Genomic DNA, 18,338 nt, shown 5'->3' on the forward strand with positions numbered 1-18,338 from the left:
CTTGAGTTTAGACTTTGAAACTGTGCCTAGACTGAAAGATGATGGGGACTTTAAAAGTCTAACTCTCAATTCTGAACCTCTATGCTCCAAATGCAAGGGCATCTACATTCATAAAAGAAACTTTTTTTTTTGGTGTTTCAAGACAGGGTTTCTCTGTATAGCCCTGGCTGTCCTAGAACTCACTCTGTAGACCAGGCTGGCCTTGAACTCAGAAATCCGCCTGCCTCTGCCTCCCAAATGCTGAGATTAAAGGCAAGCACCACCACTGCCAGTTTTAATTTGGTAATCAGATATGACCAGTCCACAAATTGCCTAACAAATTTCTTGCCAGCTGGGCAGTGATGTATGTTTAAGCTCAGAACTCAAGGGGCAGAGGCAGGGGGAGCTCTATGAGTTCAAGGCCAGCCTAGTCTACATAGTGAGTTCCAGGACAGCCAGAGCTACACAGAGAAACTGTGTCAAAAAAACAAACAAAAAAAAAAAAAAAAAAAAAAAAAAAACCAACAAAACAAAACAAACAAACAAACAAAAAAAACAAGCAAAAAATAATAATTTCTTGCCAAGAGCTGCTCTCCTGGGCTGGTAGCAACCGCTGGCACATTCAGTGGGAGAGGCAGACAGGGCCCCTCATTGTTCCTCTATGCCAACACTGTTGCTCCTTCCTCAGCTTCTTGTGAAGGTACGCACCCAATGCTGTGAAATCAGGGGGAGGGGGAGGGAAGGGAACAGCCTGTCCTGGTGGTGCTTTCCTGAGATAATCCATCTCTCTGGCCTGTCAGAAAAGTTTTATCTGACCTATGCTGCCACATCACCATCCTTGAAAAAAGGCCGGGCAGGCAGGCACTCAAGGGACAAACCTAAAAGCAGGAACTGAAGCAAAGGCCATGGAGGAGTGCTGCTTACTGGCTAGTTCAGCTTACTAACTTATATAACCCAAGACCACCTGTCCAGGGGTGGCCCCGCCCACAGAAGGCTGGGCCCACCAAATCAATCACTAACTGTGGAAATGCCCCATTGCTTAAGGTTTCCTTTTCTCCCATAACTCTAGTTTGTGTCAAACTGACAAAAAGACCAACCAGGAAATGGACAGAATACACAGAAAACAAACATGAAACACAAGCTCCAGGGCGTCCCAGCATAGGACGTGGAGAGGTTCCTGGGCCTCAACGCAGACCTAACCCTACTCCACTTTACCTGGCCCTCAACCTCACTGGCTCTTGACTCAATCTACAAAATTCCCAACAGGAATATGCTAATGATTAACAGCAGGCTACAGGCCTGGAGCCTGGGCAAATTAATCAGCTTCCCTATAACCCACTTTTAATCATTTGTACAAGAGGCCAATGGAAGCGTGGCATGGTTCATCCCAACAGGCTGAGCAAATAGCAGGCACACAGCATCGTGACCAGGAGCAACAGCAGCAGCAGCTCTGTGTTACCTCCCCACTAACAGTGCTAACCATCTCCTCTTCGTAAAGAGACCACAGGAGGACCTAGGTCAAGAGGACAAGATCATACTGACCACCAGATCCTGAAGAGACACCTGGATAAGGGGTCTCTATTACACATTAGAGTAGGAGAATGGGCTGTGGACTGGGCAAGTGCTCTCAGTCACAGATGTCCCTAAGAGAGACCCCTCAGATCCTGAGAGTTCCAGACCTCACCACCATGGCTGGGGCCAAGATGCAACTCACATTGTAGAGGATGTCAGTCCAGCCCTCCATGGTGATACACTGGAACACTGTCAAGATGGCAAACAGGATGTTGTCAAAATTGGTGATGCCAAAGTTGGGTCCTGGCCAGTACTCCCGGCATTCGGTGTCACCCTCACACTGACGAGCAGGGGCATCCTTGCCACAGGGAAAGTCGCCCACAGGCTCTGCATCTGTGTGGAGAGTAAAGCAAACCTGAGACCTAAGTCTCCATCAAGTTACTGTCCCACCCTTCAGCACTCATGATCTATCCTCTCACTAACCTTACAGCCACCTCCACCTCAGCCATGGTCTGCCCTCTGGAGCTCCTTGCTCACCTCCCCCCTCTTTCCTGGAACCTTCTCATTACCATGCAAATAGCAAATATGCTCAGGATAGATTTTGAAATCAGCAGTAGTAGACACTTGTAAGCTAACTCTGACTGTGGCCTGACTTCTCTCTCCCAGCCTGGGGAAAAAGGCCAGGAACTGAGAAAAGCCTAATAAATGGTTATCAAGTTTATTTCTCCTCCGATTTGCTTGATTAAAGACTTCAGAGGTACATCGGTTGAGTATTTGTGGCCAGTCACCTTCTCTGTGCATAATGACAGTTCTGTTCCCTCCTTTGTAATTCCTGACATGCTTTTCCTTCACTTTCTTGTCTCATGGTACTGCCATAACTCCCAACCCAATGCAGGCTAGAGGCAACTGCCCAAGGCTTGTTTTGTTTTCCACTTTAAAGGGAAAGCTCTGAACTTACCACGATATTTAATATTTGCAGGGATTTGACAAAATAACTTACTTTCAGTTTAATAAAAGTTTTTTCCTAATAATGAATGATTTAAATTTTAGCTGGAGCTTTCTCTACATCTAAAAGATGTAAAAGATGTGGTTCTCTCAATTTTATAACTCAACCCTCCAAACCCCCTCTGGCTTGCTTCTTTCTGTCCGCAATACCCAGCCTGTGAGTGTGGCTCACTGCAGCTACACTCTTGGAGCACCCAGGGCTACCTGCCAGCATCATCCCCGCACTAGACTCTCTCCTACCCTACTTGCTTCTGCTGTTGCCTCTCCAATATAGCAGTAGGACCAGAAGATGCCACACTATGTTCAAAACCCTCCCTCCACTCTTCCCATTTCCCATATGAGGCTCAAGTACTTAACCACGGCCCTAAAACCAAACTATTTCCTCTCTCTCAGTTTTCTTCCATTTTGCACTGTGCACTTACGGTCCCTGGAACTGAGGTGCTCTGTCTGGGTGTCAAACAGCTGTCCTCACCCTGTTAAGATCTCTGTTCATCTGTCAACTTTGGCAGAAAGGCCGCCCGGGACCTTTTGCAGAGCATGCCCCAAGCTAGTCTATACCGAATACTTTTATTTCCTTCATAGATGTTTTTATAGTGTTATTTCACCCATGTGGTAATTTACTTATCACTATTAATCAAGATACTAGAGTATAAGTTCTACTTCCTAGATCTGGAAGCTCAAAAGCTCCTCTGGCCCTGGAACAGGTGCCTATCTCAGGGCCCTGCAGAGCTTACCTGTGCTGTTGGGGAAACAGGCCTTATGGAATTTGCCCATATAGAACTCGAGGCCGATGATGGCAAACATGAGGATGGCAAAGAAGAGCAGCAGCCCTATCTGCAGCAGCGGGACCATGGCCTTCATGATGGACTTGAGTACCACCTGCAAGCCTAGGGTCAGAGAACAGCAAGGAAAGTTGGAATGCAAAAGAGGCAGCATCAATGAAGGAGTGCTTAACAGTGAGCACCCATGTGGGCAAAGTGGGGTACACAGGTTTGAAAGTGGGGAGAAGGAAGGCGGCGGGTGCTGGGAGACGGAATTAGGGACAGGGAATGGCCATGGACAAGAAAGGGAAAGGAGAATTCAGTGTCTGAAGAGAGCAGAAAATCCTAAGGATAAGAGAAAATGAAATACACAGAAGAAAAAGAAGCATCCTGAGAAGGAAGGCCAGGGAGTCTGGGGGATAAGGAGCAGGGGATCCTGGGAAGTAAGTACAGAGATTCCTAGTAGATTCATCTCCTTAGGAAAGGAAGACAATTCTCCAAAAGCAGAAGTGTTTGCCACTGGCCCAGGACAGAGAACCTAGACAAAGGTCATAACCCTCAATCCCTCACCCTTCTATCTTGGCTTCAGCTCTTAGATATGGAGCTGAACCCCTGCCTATTTTGAGGAGAACAGGAAGCCAACCAATGGTTTTCTTGTAGTCTCAGGACAACACAACACTGAGTCCCTGCCCAGGCCCTTAGTAAGTGGAAAACCAAATCTCTATTTAACCAAGGAAACAGCCATAAGGAAAAGTCTGCATCCATCAGGTATCCTCTTGCCCACATTTGACTCCTTGAGTGGCACAGAAGCAGACCTTGATGACGGCCTCAGCACCAGTCTCCCTGGGGCTAAGCCCAGGTTGCCTTCCATAGCCTTAGACATTCCCCTGTTTTATCACCTTGCTTGATCTCTGTTGTTCAATCCCAGAAAATGAAGCTAAGAGGTAGAAACACAAGCCAGGAAAAATAATAGGCCACCCTCTGGCATTTGGGAAGAATGAACTGAAAAGGTCCTTGTGGTTTGAATCAGAAATGTTCCCCATGAACTCAAGTATTTACCTGGTCCCCAATTTGCAGCTGTATGGTAAGGTTACTGTACTTTAGGACATAAAGCCTTCCTGGGGGAATTACATCACTGAGGAGGGGGAGTGAGACTTAGAGCCTGGCCCATTTCCTGTTCTCTCTCAATGCTTCCTATGTGTCCTTGAGATGTGATCTTTGGACTTCCTGCTCCTACCACTTGCTTCTATGCTCCCCACCAGGATGGACTTGAACTCTCTAGTACTGCAGATGAAAACAAACTCTTCTGTAAGCTGCTTTGTGGCAGTGATATTTATCACAGCAGCAAATGATAACTAACAAATGCCCATTCCTCTTTTCTCGATGTCAAAAGTAGACCTCTCATGAGTAAGGGTACAGTGGTATAGTATGTGTTTGGTATCACAAGGCTCTAGGTTCAATCCCCAACACATACACATACACCCAAAGTGTTCAAAATGTCCAATACTTAGCAGTCATGGCTTTGATGAGGGTGGAAGAATTATATTGGGCCTGGCTGTCTTAGCTAGACTTACTTGGAATTCCAGACACCAGCTTCAGGGGCCTAAGCACACGCACAGCCCTCAGGGTGCGCAGGTCAAAGTCAGTTCCAGCTGTGGCGAGAATCCTGGCAAGAACAATGACAAAGAATGTAAGAGTCTCCACACTGAGTCTAGGAAAAAACAACACTCACTCCAGCACCTGTGGGAGACTATGAAAAGCAAAAACCCATTCCACCACCTGTGTACCATTTCTCCCAAGAGCAGCAACACATGTTTTCCTGTGTCCCCTACCACCCAACCACGAGCCAGAGTGGGTCACAGCCAGGCAAAGGGGGACAGAACTGACTCTGAAGGAGTACTGACAAGGACTTCATCTGTATGCTGTCCCTAGTTCGAAGGCATCATCTGAGTGAGCACTTAACCCATTATCTAAGAAGCCTGCTCCAACTGAGTTGAACTATATTCCCAAATCAACCCTAACTGTCCCTTCTGCTGCTTTGTAAAAGATGACAATGTGCGGCAGCAGAGGGAGACTGGGTTCTGAAGGATGCCTGAGCCACACCTCCCATCACCCTTCTTCATGCTATTCCAGGGGAATAGAGAATGGAAGGTGGACTCAGAGACTCAGGAGAACATCATCATGGAGTGACAACAGCAGAAAGGCTGGAACCACGAGCATCCTGTGGAAGCATCCTTCCATAGATGCTTCTGTCCTAGTATTTATCTCAGCAACAAGAAGTAAATAATCCATGTCTGGTCCTTTTTCCCTGCTGCCTGGTTCCCAGGGGTCAAGAGTAGAAAGCTCAGGGAAAATTGTCCTTCTGACTAGACTGACTAGCCATGAACTGGTGAGGTTTTCTAACCTTGAAAACGGGTATTTTTAATTAACTAATCATAAAAAGCATTAACACCCTATTGAGAGGAAAGTAAGGCATCCTGCACTGTGACCTGATCAGAAGAGCTTGTCTGTGCTGCTGTTGTAAGTGACTGCACAAGAGACTCCCACAGTCCTCACAGATCCAGAACACAGAGTTCATATGGCATCACTACAGAGCAGTCGTCCACTCTGTCCATTTCACCCAGTGACCTAAGCTGAGATAGTTCCACATCAGCTTGAAACTGGGTCCACTACTTGAGTATATCTGACCTTGCGATAGTTGCCATGGTAATTTTCACTTCTCAGACTCTATCCTCATTCCATCATGTACCCAGAAATGGCTGCAACATCATGATCCAAGAGCTGTTCAGAGCATTGAGTCAGAAGAAACTTTGAGACTTGGCATCTAAACTCATGCTGCCCCCATCTCTCAGATACAGGCCAACTTGCACAAAAAGGAAGCATGCACAGCCAATAGCCCAGGACAGCCACATGTACTACCTCTGACCTGACAAGGAGCCAGACAGGAGACTTGCTCCTCCTTCTGAAGAGAACAACACACCGCTATGTGAGCCTACACATATCCAAGCCTAGCCTTACAATTAGATACAGGGCAATCCTACCACACACCCTGCTATAGTCAGCCAGCCAGAAGCAATCAGATATACCCAACCCCAGCTCAACAACCAGCCAGGTAACCGTCCTGCCTTCAGATAAGCCAACACAAAGCCACTGGCTTGCAGCACTTTTAGACACCCGCAGTCAGCCCAACAGTCCACCAGGAATCAAACAGAATACTTGATGCTGAAGAAGTTAATAATGAGATAAGAATATATAGTTCGTGATGCTTACACAAACTGAGGTAAATAGGAGTGGAATGTTCTGGTCTTGACGACAGTGGTTTTAGCTAATTCAATTAGATGAAAAGACCGAGAAGAGTGACCAAAGCTTATGAAGCCTACAAGACAAGAGAAAGCAGAGGGAATGTGCACATGGAAATATCAGCGAGGGAGGCACAGCGAGGCCCAAGAAACACATTTAACAAAATAATAGTTAAAATGTGTCCTATTTGGAAAAGATGGGGCATCTGGATTCATGAAGCCATCGGCCTAGTGAAACTTGACTCTCTCCAAGACACATTAGAACCTAACAGTCAAAGGTTAAAGGCCAAAACAGAATTCTCCAATCCCATATTAAAGAGTTACATATAAAGGACTCTCATTACATTAAGGCAGATGTCTCAGGACAAACCTCGGAGGCAGAGAAATAACAGGATATATTCAGAGTGCTGAAAGAGAATTCTGAGCTATGCATACTGTACCCAGGAAAGCTACCTTCAGAAATGAAGAAATAAAGTCTGTCTCACATAAGCAAACACTGAAGGAAGCACCCCCAGACCAGCCCTATGACATAGAATTAAGAAAATCATTTATCTATAAGTGAAAAGTCATCAGGAAATATGCAGAGATGTAGGACTTACCAGTAGAGAAGACATACAAATGAGAAAGGAAAGAGATACTTATCACTATCAAAACCACCAGACTATAAAGATTAGTTCAGCCAGTCAGTGGTGGTGCATGCCTTTAATCCCAGCACTTGGGAGGCAGAGGCAGGTGGATTTCTGAGTTCAAGGCCAGCCTGATCTACAGAGTGAGTTCCAGGACAGCCAGGGCTATACAGAGAAACTCTGTCTTGAAAAAAGAAAGAAAGAAAGGAAGGAAGGAAGGAAGGAAGGAAGGAAGGAAGGGAGGGAGGGAGGGAGGGAGGGAGGGAGGGAGGGAGGGAGGAAGGAAGAAAGAAAGATTAGTTCAAAAATAGAAAACAAAAGATATATATCAGCCAAGAAGTAATTAATGACAGGAGTCACTTGTTACCTATGAATAACGATCTTTAATTTAAGTAAATCCCTCAATAGACTGGCTAAATGGATTTAAAAAGAAGGCACAACTATAAGCTGAGTACATTGCCTCAAGTAAAGTCACAAACAGGACAAAGAAAGCCAAAGAAGGGAACTGAACCATAATGAAAGGAGGGGTTAGCAAGAGATGACAACAACTTAAATATACACAAAACCAAACAAGGACATGAGGCAAATACAAGATCTACAGGAAAGCCAGGTTCCATGGCAAGGAAAACTGAAGGTCTCAGAACCTCAGTTTTATCATGGGTGCATCTCCCACACAGAAATCAAAAAGGAACATCAATTAAATGAGGTCTAGACCAAATGGACCTAACATAGTTGTAGGACATTTCATACCACAGTTCACATTTACAGTCTTCTTATCACATAAAATATCCTCCAGGAGAGACCATCCTCTAGTGGACACAATCACGGCATGTGTCTTTTCTAGCCACAATGAAAGAAAATTAGAATTGACAACTACAAAAATCATACAAACAGGGAAATTAGACAACAGGCTCCTGAATAATCAACGACTCATGAAGAAATTACAGAGAAAGATTAAAAGTATTGTAGGACAAATGAAAGGAAAGAAAGGAAGGAAGAAAGAAGGAGCGCATGAAAGTATATGGGATACACAAACACAGTTAAAAAACAGAGTTCCCTAACAACCACACTTGCAGCAAGCAAGAGTAAAACAAGTGGCAAGTAGCAAGCAGGTGAAGTCACCACACTGGGTACTCACAGCATCCAGCAGAAATGAACTGCTAACACAGCTAGAGCTTTCACCTTGGCATTCTGGGCAGAGGTCCCCTTAGAGATGAGCCTCCAGCTTCCAGTTCCTACCTTAGCTGACATTTTATACCATGGGATAAATAATACTAACCTCTGTTGGAAATGGTTTGTCTCCTAGCTGTTCTCAAAGATGCAGTACTTTTAATCCCCTCAGGCTCTTTGCTATGTTCCCTTCCCCTTGCCACAGAGTCAGAGGACCAGCCTGCCCCAGGACAAGGAGTCTTGGGAGAACTTTTGGACATCTGGGGATGGAGAGATGGCTCAGTTGTTAAAAAGCACTTGTTGTTCTTGTAGAGACCCAGATTTGATTCCCAGCATCTATATGGTGACTCACCATCACATACAACCCCAGTTGGAGGGGATCCAGCACCCTCTTCTTGGCCTCTTTGAGAACTAGGCACACACATGGTACACATATATACATGAAGAAAAAAATATTCACACACACAAATAAATAAATCTTTCTGAGCTGAACAGAACACCACACACACACAAAATAAATCTTTCTGAACTGGACTGAACAAAAGCAAATAAATCTTTCTTTAAAAAGAAAGAATAGGGGCTGGAGAGATGGCTCAGTGGTTAAGAGCACCAACTGCTCTTCCAAAGGTTCTGAGTTCAAATCCCAGCAACCACATGGTGGCTCACAACCATCTGTAATGAATCTGATGCCCCCTTCTGGTGTGTCTGAAGACAGCTTCAGTGTGTGTGTGTGTGTGTGTATCCTTTTAAAAAAAGAAAGAATAGAATAGAATTATTTATTAGTAGAATGAAGATCTGGATAGTACTGTTCCCTTACAGAGGGCCTGGGTTTGATTCCCAGCACCTATATAACAGTACACTACTACTCCTAACTCCAGTTCCAAGGGATCTAATGACATATTCTGGCCCCAACAGGCACTGCACTAGCAGCAAAATATCCATATATAGAAATTTTTAAAAACTGATATTAAACATTGAAGGATGTCAAGGAACACAAAAAACAAACTACAAAATAATAATTAAAAAGTCTTAGTACAACACTCCAAAGAACACTATCAAGAAAATGAAAAACATATTTTTAGCTTGGCCTAAAGACACAGGCTTGTGATCTCAGCTACTTGGATAGATGAGGCATGAAGACCAGGCATTCTAGGCTATTTTGAGCTACAGAGCAACATCAAGATGAGCATGTATAACTTAGTGAGACTCTGACACAAAATTAAAAGTAAGAAGAGGGCTGGAATGTAGCTTTGTGGTAGGATACTTGCCTAGCATGTGCAAGACCTAGGCCCAAACACGACCACCAAACACACACACACACACACACACACATACACACACACACACATACACACACACACATACACACACACACATACACACACACACACATACACACACACATTCACACACAACACACACACATACACACACACATACACACACATACACACACACACATATACACACACATACACACACACACACACACACACACACACACAGCAGAAAAAAAAGAAGATAAGGAAAGGAAAGGCAAAGGCACTTCCATAAATGTAGCAGAAAACAACTGAGATCAAGGAAAAATAAATCCCCATAAATCACATGAAAATTAAAAAATGCTTATCAAAAAAATCAAAAAGTCACAAGAAGGGAGGAAAAAAGCTACTCAGAGCCATTGGCAGCCAGGGAAATTCACACCCCAAGCTGAGCAGGCTATGTTAAGCCTGGTGCTGTTTCTCACAACAGCTCTGCTGAAGAAAGAAAAATTTGCAGAATCATTTCAGAGAGTGCCTGGCTAATTCCAGTAAATGTTAAAATGAGCAGCCCTGTGACTCAGGAAGTCATTTCTAACTATATAGACAATATATGCAGGCATGTTCACGTAGCTCTTTGTAAAAGTCAAAATCAGAAATAGCCTACTGCTTTTCACAAAGAAAGGGAGAAAATAATCATGGAATATGCATACAATGGGCACATTATACTCTGGTTAAAATGGATGAGTATAATATAATACATAATATATAATATAACAATCATGGAACATGCATACAATGGGCACATTATTCTCTGGTTAAAAGGGATGAGTGTAATATGATATATAATACATAATGTATAATATAATATAATAATCATGGAACATGCATATAATGGGCACATTATACTCTGGTTAAAATGGATGAGTATAATATAATATGTAATACATAATATATAATATAATAATCATGAAACATGCATAAAATGGGCACATTATACTCTGGTTAAAATGGATGAGTATAATATAATATGTAATACATAATATATAATATAATAATCATAGAACATGTATACAATTGGCACATTATAATCTGGTTAAAATGGATGAGTATGCCAAATTAAATAGCTTTGCATGCATTAATCTATGACATGTTTAAAACAGGACTAGCAGTGTAGCTCAACTGGTAGACTGCTTGCAGTTTACCTTCTGCATGGAGGCTTGAGTTTGACCATAAGCAGTCCTGTGGAGTAACGGACAGCCCGCTGCCATTCTCGGACTCTAGGACCCTAGGGTCTAATCTAAGCAAGAGCCCCCTCCCAGCCCACCACACCAGCCAACAAAGGCTATGCTAAAACTCACAAATGGTGCCAGAGGGATCTTCACCTCCATCTGTAACACAGACAGGTTCCTTGGTGGATTAGCATTCTAAACTCCAGAAAGACTTAGAACTAAACATAGTTCTACCCTCGGTTGTCAACTCAACTATATCTGGAATTAAGTAAAACAGAAGCAGCTAGGTACACCTCTGAGGAATTTTTTTCTAAATTTCATCTTTTAAACTGGGAAGACCCACTTCTAATCCAGACCCTTAGAAGTGGGAGAATCCACCTTTAATCTGGGCCATACCCTCTTCTGGCATCCTAGACAGGGGTGTGAATGAAGGAGCTTGCTCTCACTGGGAAGTCCAGTGGCATTAGAGCCTACATCTTCATAATTCTAGTGTATACTGAGACATCATCCTTGTAGACTGAACAACTACTGGATTCTTGGGCCTTCTGTTATGTAGACAGCCATTGTTGGGCTAGATGGATCACAGCATGGAAGCTGTTCTCATAAATCCTTCCTCTATACATAGAGATTTGTTCCCACTTCGGTTCCTCTGAACAGTGGTTCTCAACCTGTGGGTCATAACCCCATAGGGGTCATATATCAGATTGCCTGCATATCAGATATTTACATTATGATTCATAACAGTAGCAAAATTATGAAGTAGCAACAAAGTCATTTTATGGTTGGGGGTCACCACATGAGGAACTGAATTAAATGGTCACAGCATTAGAAAGGTTGAGAACCACTGCCATAGAGAACCCTGACTAATACAAAAATGTTTATGAAAAATCAATCCTTCTGTGGTAATACTTGAGTTATGACTAAGAAAAATGATCAGAATACAAGCAACTGCACTGTGAATCTAATTTAAAAGATATGGGGGCCAGGAGAATAGCTCAGCCGGTAGAGGCACCTACTACCAAGCCTGAGAGCCTGAGTCTGAGTTGGACATTCAGGACTCAGTGGTAGTAAAATAAGAGACCTGACTCCCCACAAACTATCCTCTAACATCCATAAGTTCACACCATGGTATGTACACACACACACACAGAGGAGAGGAGGAGACAGACAGACAGACAGACAGACAGACAGAAAGACAGGCAGAGAGAACACAACAAAGACAAATAAAGGGCTGTGAACTTTGACCCCCGAGCTCCACTTTCCCAGGGGCTCGCTCACTTACAGGCTTGCATCACCAAGGTGCTCCTTGTAATTAACATTTTAAAATCATTATTTTTGTTTGTATTTAGTATCTTATTTATACAAAAAGCTAAACAGTAATGGTGCGCAGCAGACTCACAAAGAATGAACTTAACAAGAGCTTGGAAACAGAAGGCTATGTGGCAGCTAACTAGACAGGAAAATAAAGATATAACAGAACTGGTGTGGACATAAGTGAACTCAGCCCATTTGGCAACAACCTAGCAAAATGTTGATGCTGTAATCTTCGCACACTTGTTTACACATTCTGGGAACCTGTTCCATCGAAACAACCCAGAGTTAAAAAAGTGTTGGTACCAAAGCTGGTCTTCAGTGGCTCACAATCCATGACCCAATTAAGATCACCGAGTGGTCATTACGGACCACAGCCGTCTATGCAAGTCTATGTGGGACACATGTACAAAATGACGTCTCCACCATCCTCAAAAGACACCACTTCTTGTGATTCTTTTACAGAAATAACAAAAACTGACAGATTGGCACTTGCAGCAGTAGCACCAAGTCGGGTGGGGCACTGTGAGGTCTCCTGGGGGGCACAAAGCTTGTTCAGGGGTGATGTAAATGTTCTACAGTTAGACTGTGGCATACAGCTCCATGCACATAAGCACCAGTGACTGTATACTTCAGAAATGAAGGTAGTAGTAAGCTTCAATTTTAAAAAAAGAAAAGTTAAATGCAAATTTTTACCTCACTTATGAAACATACAGGGACTCAAAACCTCAGCATACACCCAAACAATGTTCAACTGTGGGTAATCATTTCCATACCATAACACCTCTGTATATGCAGCTACAGCAAGGCATGCCAAGGACATGGAAACACAAGGGGAACATTCGTGGACACATGTGTAGGCACAGGGCCTCACGCAGACAAGACAGCATTTCCCTGGTGAACTATAGCACCCACAGTAGGAAGCCCCCCCTCCCCCAGGAACAGAGGCATGGAGGAGGGAAAGGCTAACCTCCAGTCTTGAGTTCTAGATGGATGGGCCACAAACCCACAAATCCTAAGTTGGCAAAGCAGCTGACTGACCAGCACCTGTCAGTAGCAGCATCTGGGGCCTCAAGTTAGCTCCTCTCAAGATCTGCAGTTGTCATCCTTTGAGCCCAGCCACACCAGCAGGAATGTCAGAGGTGAGTGAAAACTGATATCCTCAGGCCCCATACACCCAGGGACACCTTGGCCATTGCCTACATACCCTCTTTGCATCTTTCTGTCCCAGCCACCTACACTGGCTTCTCAGGGCACCTGTACCAAGCATGGGGGGTAAGCACAAAACTCACAGTCCATATGTACATACTTTTGGAGTTATCTGGAGACAGTCATCAAAACCATAAGGACATCACTAAGTCTGCACATAGTCTCTGCCTAGAAGGCACATGCAAGACTCGCTGAACTTCAATACTCTCTCTCAGAATCGTTTTGCCAGCATGAGCAGAGCTCACAGCTCTACCTTGAAGTTCCCATTACATAAAGTCCTAGCAAAGGGAGCAACATAGGTTAATTGTATTTTTCCAGCTGCCAGGACAAGACAGCAGGACTATGCTCTGCCAACACTGCTACAGGCAGCCCTCTAACACTTAAGAAAGATCTAAGTTTGAGCAATAGATTAGCAATATGTGTGTGTTTGTGTGTGTGTGTGTGTATGTATATGTGTATGTGTGTATATGTGTATATATGTGTATGTGTGTGTGTGTGCGTGCACGTGTGTGTGTGTGTGTATGTGTGTGTGTGTGTGTGTGTGTGTGTGTGTGTGTGTAGAGGAAAAGGAAATCCATCTCTCATGGGCCATCACTCCTACAATGGAAATTTAAGAGGAATGTCTGTCCCTGATAAGGGCTAAGACTAGAGGCATCTATTCATCCACTAGGATAGACACCTAAAGATACCTCTCCACTCTCACCCAACTCACACCCTAGGCTCAGCAAATCATGCCTAGAGGAACTTAAAGTTATAGGCTTCTGTGACCAAAATCTAGAAGGTCTAAGGGGCAGCAATTTGAGTCACAGGCACTTGGCCTATCTGCTTGCCCAGACTATCTGCATATTGTCCTTTATCCCTGACACAGAGATCATAGAGAAGTGTCATGTCTGTGCTGAAACTCCCATAAGACACTACTCATATGTGTCCCGCTGTATCAGCACCTAGTGGCAGGACCAAACATTCATGTGTCCTTACAACCAATTCCACAGCTCAGGGCATTCTACTTGGGAAAGGCAGCCTGCATCACATACCCTAGCTCTGGCATATCCAGGGCAAAGAGAGCATCCGAGCAGTGCAGGCCCAGGGAGACAGCCTGCTCAACAGCAGGCAGCAGCAGAGGCATCATTACCCAGGACTGCTTTGTCATTCACTTTCCAGGTTCTGGTGTCGCCAAAGAAGCTGCTGCTGGTTTCCATAGAGACAGACTTTCTGAGTCTCATCCAAAGATGCTTGGGCTTTCTCCCAGCCTCCAGGCCCCATCCCCACTCCAAGAAGGCAAGAACAGACCCAGGGCTCCCTGCCTTTCCTGTAGTACAAGCCCAGGCTCCATGATAAGCCCAGGAAATCCCAGGTAGAATGGAGAACAGACCCTGAAAACATACCCAACAGCAGGTAACTAACTGTGGGCTGCCCATCCTCCTGTTTCTGCTAATTACTGCTGGCTCTTGCATCATCAATGCCTCAACTAGATGATAATTCTTATCTGGGTACCATTAAACTAATGGTTATTAGAGCCCAATATAAACAGGTACCCATCACAGAGTCAAGGATTTGACTCAGGATACAAGTCAAGATGGGAACATTCTAAGTTTTTAATGTTTTAAGTTATGTTTTAAGTTGTAATTATTGTGCCTAAAAGATCTATGAAACAAAAATGCTTCTAACCTGTAAAGGCCCGTGCCTAAGGACAGATACTCCCTGAAATGCTGGAGGCTGTTGTCTAGGGGAGATAACAAGCCACATGGTTTCACTCCCTAAATAAGTTCATTTGACCTTAATTTGCTGGGTGTGCTTGATTACATGTAGGTGGGAGGAATGTGAGCAGGAGATATGTCAGGATGCACACTTGCCCCTGATTGGACCTGTTGGGAAATATGATGGCCCTATGGCTTTGGCTTTTTAAGCCACTGCAAAGCATGACTTGTCACCATTTTCTGGGACCCCAGAATGGTCCCTACCAGACCCCATCATCCTGGCCAGTAGTTAATTAAAGCTTCAAAATTGGCTCAAAAATCGTGGAACTCGTCTTTCTCTCATGATTCTCAGGCTTAACGAGCTGAAACTACTCAAAGACATAATGTCTAAAAAATATGAAAAACATATAAACCAGCAGAGTGAAGATGATGAATAAACTCTAAACAGGACCAACTCACAGACCGTCCAAGCAAGACACAACACAGTAACCCTCCTGAAAAACAAAGAACAAAAGTCTTATGGTAGACAGACAGACACACACCTTGACAATGGTGAGAAGCAAATCACAAGTTTCACACCACAAACCACACAGGACAGCAGGAACCACACAGTTTAGAAGCTGAAAGAAAACTGTCAGCTGAGAAAATCCCCTTCAGGAAGGAAGGGAAATCAGAACATTCTCTAATGAGTGAAAAGTAAATTCCCTTCTCCCTTTGAATTCTGTGAAATCTAGTTGATGGCTGCAGAAAAGTCAGCTTCCTTGGATGTAGTTCAAAATATATAGAGAAGAAATACTTAAAGAGATTATAGAGTTTCTCCTCCTGTAAACTAGTAAAATACCCTCAGGAGACTGGGGCAAGTTTTACATCCATAAACCACTTTAAGAAACCACTACAAAACTATGTAAGAAACACACACACACACACACACACAAACCCTCTAGAGCAAGGTGTGGTGGCACGTGACATTAATCCCAGCACTTGGGAGGCAGAGGCAGGCCCATCTCTAAGTTCAAGGCCAGCCTGGTCTACAGAGTGATTTCCAAGACAGCCAGAGCTACATAGAGAAACCTCATCTCAAAAAGAAAAAAAAGGCCAAAAAAAAAAAAAATGTGTGGTCTGGAAAGATGGCTCTGTGGTTAAGAGCACTGGTTGTTCTTCCAGCAGACGCTGGTTGACCCCAGCACCTCTCCCAGACAGTTCATGACTCTCTGCAACTCTAGTTCCAGGGGATCCGACACCCTTTCTGGATTCTGCAGGCATTGCATGCACATGCTGCACAAACACACATGCAGGCAAAACACCCATACACTTAAAAATTTTTAAATAAATAAAAACTTTAAAAAAATACTGTAGATAAATGAAAATAGAACCCTAAAATATGTTTAAGTAATACAATAAAGGCAGAAAATACAGTTTGGTTAAACAAGAAAAAAATCAGATAGCTGATTTAAATCCTACCATACCAGTGTTATATCAACTAGATATGGTATGAATGAAACAGAAAAACAGTAAGCTGGAAGAGAGATCTACAAACTCTAAGTGAGAATTAAAACCTTCAGTGCTACTCTCTAAACAATTTAAAAGGCAAAGAGAAAACTAACAATATTTTCTGGCATGATGCAGCTAACAAAAGTGTTAAGGAACGTTCTGCACGGCATTACAGACAGTCTTTCCAAGTGTCTAGAGGAGCATAAAACAACATAAAGCAAATCTGTCCAAAAGAAATCTTAACACAGCTTTAAAACTGTGCGCACCAGACTGATGTGCTGTCAGACCACAACAGAATCAGAGTGGGATGACAAGATTCGGGAAATCTCCACGTACCTGGAAACCAGGTACACCTCTGAGAAAACGCCTGCATCCCAGTGGGAACCCAGGCAAGCTGATAACACGTAGAACTGAGTTAAACTGACAGCACATTAAAAAGCAGTGCAAACAGGCAAATGTACAGCCCTGAAAACATAAACACATACATTGAAAAGGCAAACCATCTCAAGTCACCAGTCTAAATTCTCACTGCAAAGACTGAGAAAAAAGTAAAAGAAACTTAAAGAAAACAACATGAGAGGAAAAGAATAGGTTTTCAAAAATTATGATTAGAAAATTAGAGTTGACTCTTTGAAGAGATTAGTAAAATTGATGAACCTCTAGCAGCAGTGGCAAACAAAACAAAAGGTAAGAAAGGCTGAGTAGAGTCCACTCACGAGGCTTCAGACCAAATCGATAGCTACAACAACTCACCCAGTATGAGATAGATAAACTGAATATCCCACATGACAACTGAATTTTGAATTTTGTAAACTCCTCAAAAGAATAATCTCCAGTATTAGAGATGGGTTCATCCCAGAATTCAACTGAACATATCAAGGACTGTCATTTTGATGGAGTGACTTTTAGAAAAGAAAATTTTCCAAATTTAATTTATAAGGCTTCTATCTATGAGCAAACCCCACATTACATAATCTTTCTTTAATTTATTTTTTAAAAGACAGAGTTTCAGTGAGATAGCTCAGTGAGTAAAGTCTTTTGCTGCCAAACCTGGTGATAGGTTCAGTCCCTAGGACTCACATGGTAGGAGAGAACCAACTTCTACAGGCTATCTGCTGTGCTGTGACATACTTGTATATGTACATGCACAGGCACATACAAACATACATACAAACAGAATTTAAAATATTTGAAAGAGCCGGGCAGTGGTGGCGCATGCCTTTAATCCCAGCACTTGGGAGGCAGAGGCAGGTAGATTTCTGAGTTTGAGGCCAGCCTGGTCTACAGAGTGAATTCCAGGATAGCCAGGGATACACAGAGAAACCCTGTCTCAAAAAACCAATATATATATATTTGAAAGAAAAGCACAAAATAAAGGTTCTAAAGCTTTGCCAGCTGCTGAGTCATAGCCCATGAACTAAGTCTCTGTACAGTCTGCTAAGTTTTGTCTATTTATTTATTAAAATAGTCATTCAACTCAGAATCTCATATATGATAGGCAATACCCTATGTCCGAGCTACAGCCTCAGCTCAAGTCTAGTTGAAGTGTTTGATGATACCAAATGTCCACCACCACATCACCAGAAAGCACAGATCAAACTACAACAGTTTCAATACATCCCAGGCAATCCACTGCCTGTGGACAGATAAAAGAAAATAATGACAACCCCAAACTCCATCACAACATCACCAGACAGCACAGATCAAACTACAACAGTTTCAATGCATCACAGGCAATCCACTGCCTGTGGACAGATAAATGAAAATAATGACAACCCCAAATGCCAGAA

At 43.3% G+C, this 18,338-nt stretch overlaps 1 protein-coding gene across 18 annotated transcripts in view; it reads right to left on the reverse strand.

Moving 5' to 3' along the window:
* Cacna1b (calcium voltage-gated channel subunit alpha1 B) overlaps positions 1–18,338 on the reverse strand; it is a 168,944-nt gene that overhangs the window by 132,599 nt on the left and 18,007 nt on the right. For all 18 annotated transcript variants that reach the window (XR_004118471.1, XM_031369260.1, XM_031369259.1 and 15 more), the window contains exons 4-6: positions 4,832–4,923; positions 3,231–3,383; positions 1,694–1,884 (exon numbers count right to left, since the gene is read on the reverse strand). Coding sequence is in view for 17 of the 18 variants with exons in the window: in XM_031369260.1 (XP_031225120.1) it covers positions 1,694–1,884; positions 3,231–3,383; positions 4,832–4,923 (436 nt within the window). In the remaining variant the exon portion in view is untranslated. The remainder of the gene's footprint in view (positions 1–1,693; positions 1,885–3,230; positions 3,384–4,831; positions 4,924–18,338) is intronic.

Source organism: Mastomys coucha, unplaced genomic scaffold (assembly GCF_008632895.1).
Source record: "Mastomys coucha isolate ucsf_1 unplaced genomic scaffold, UCSF_Mcou_1 pScaffold15, whole genome shotgun sequence".
Lineage (NCBI taxonomy): Eukaryota > Metazoa > Chordata > Mammalia > Rodentia > Muridae > Mastomys > Mastomys coucha.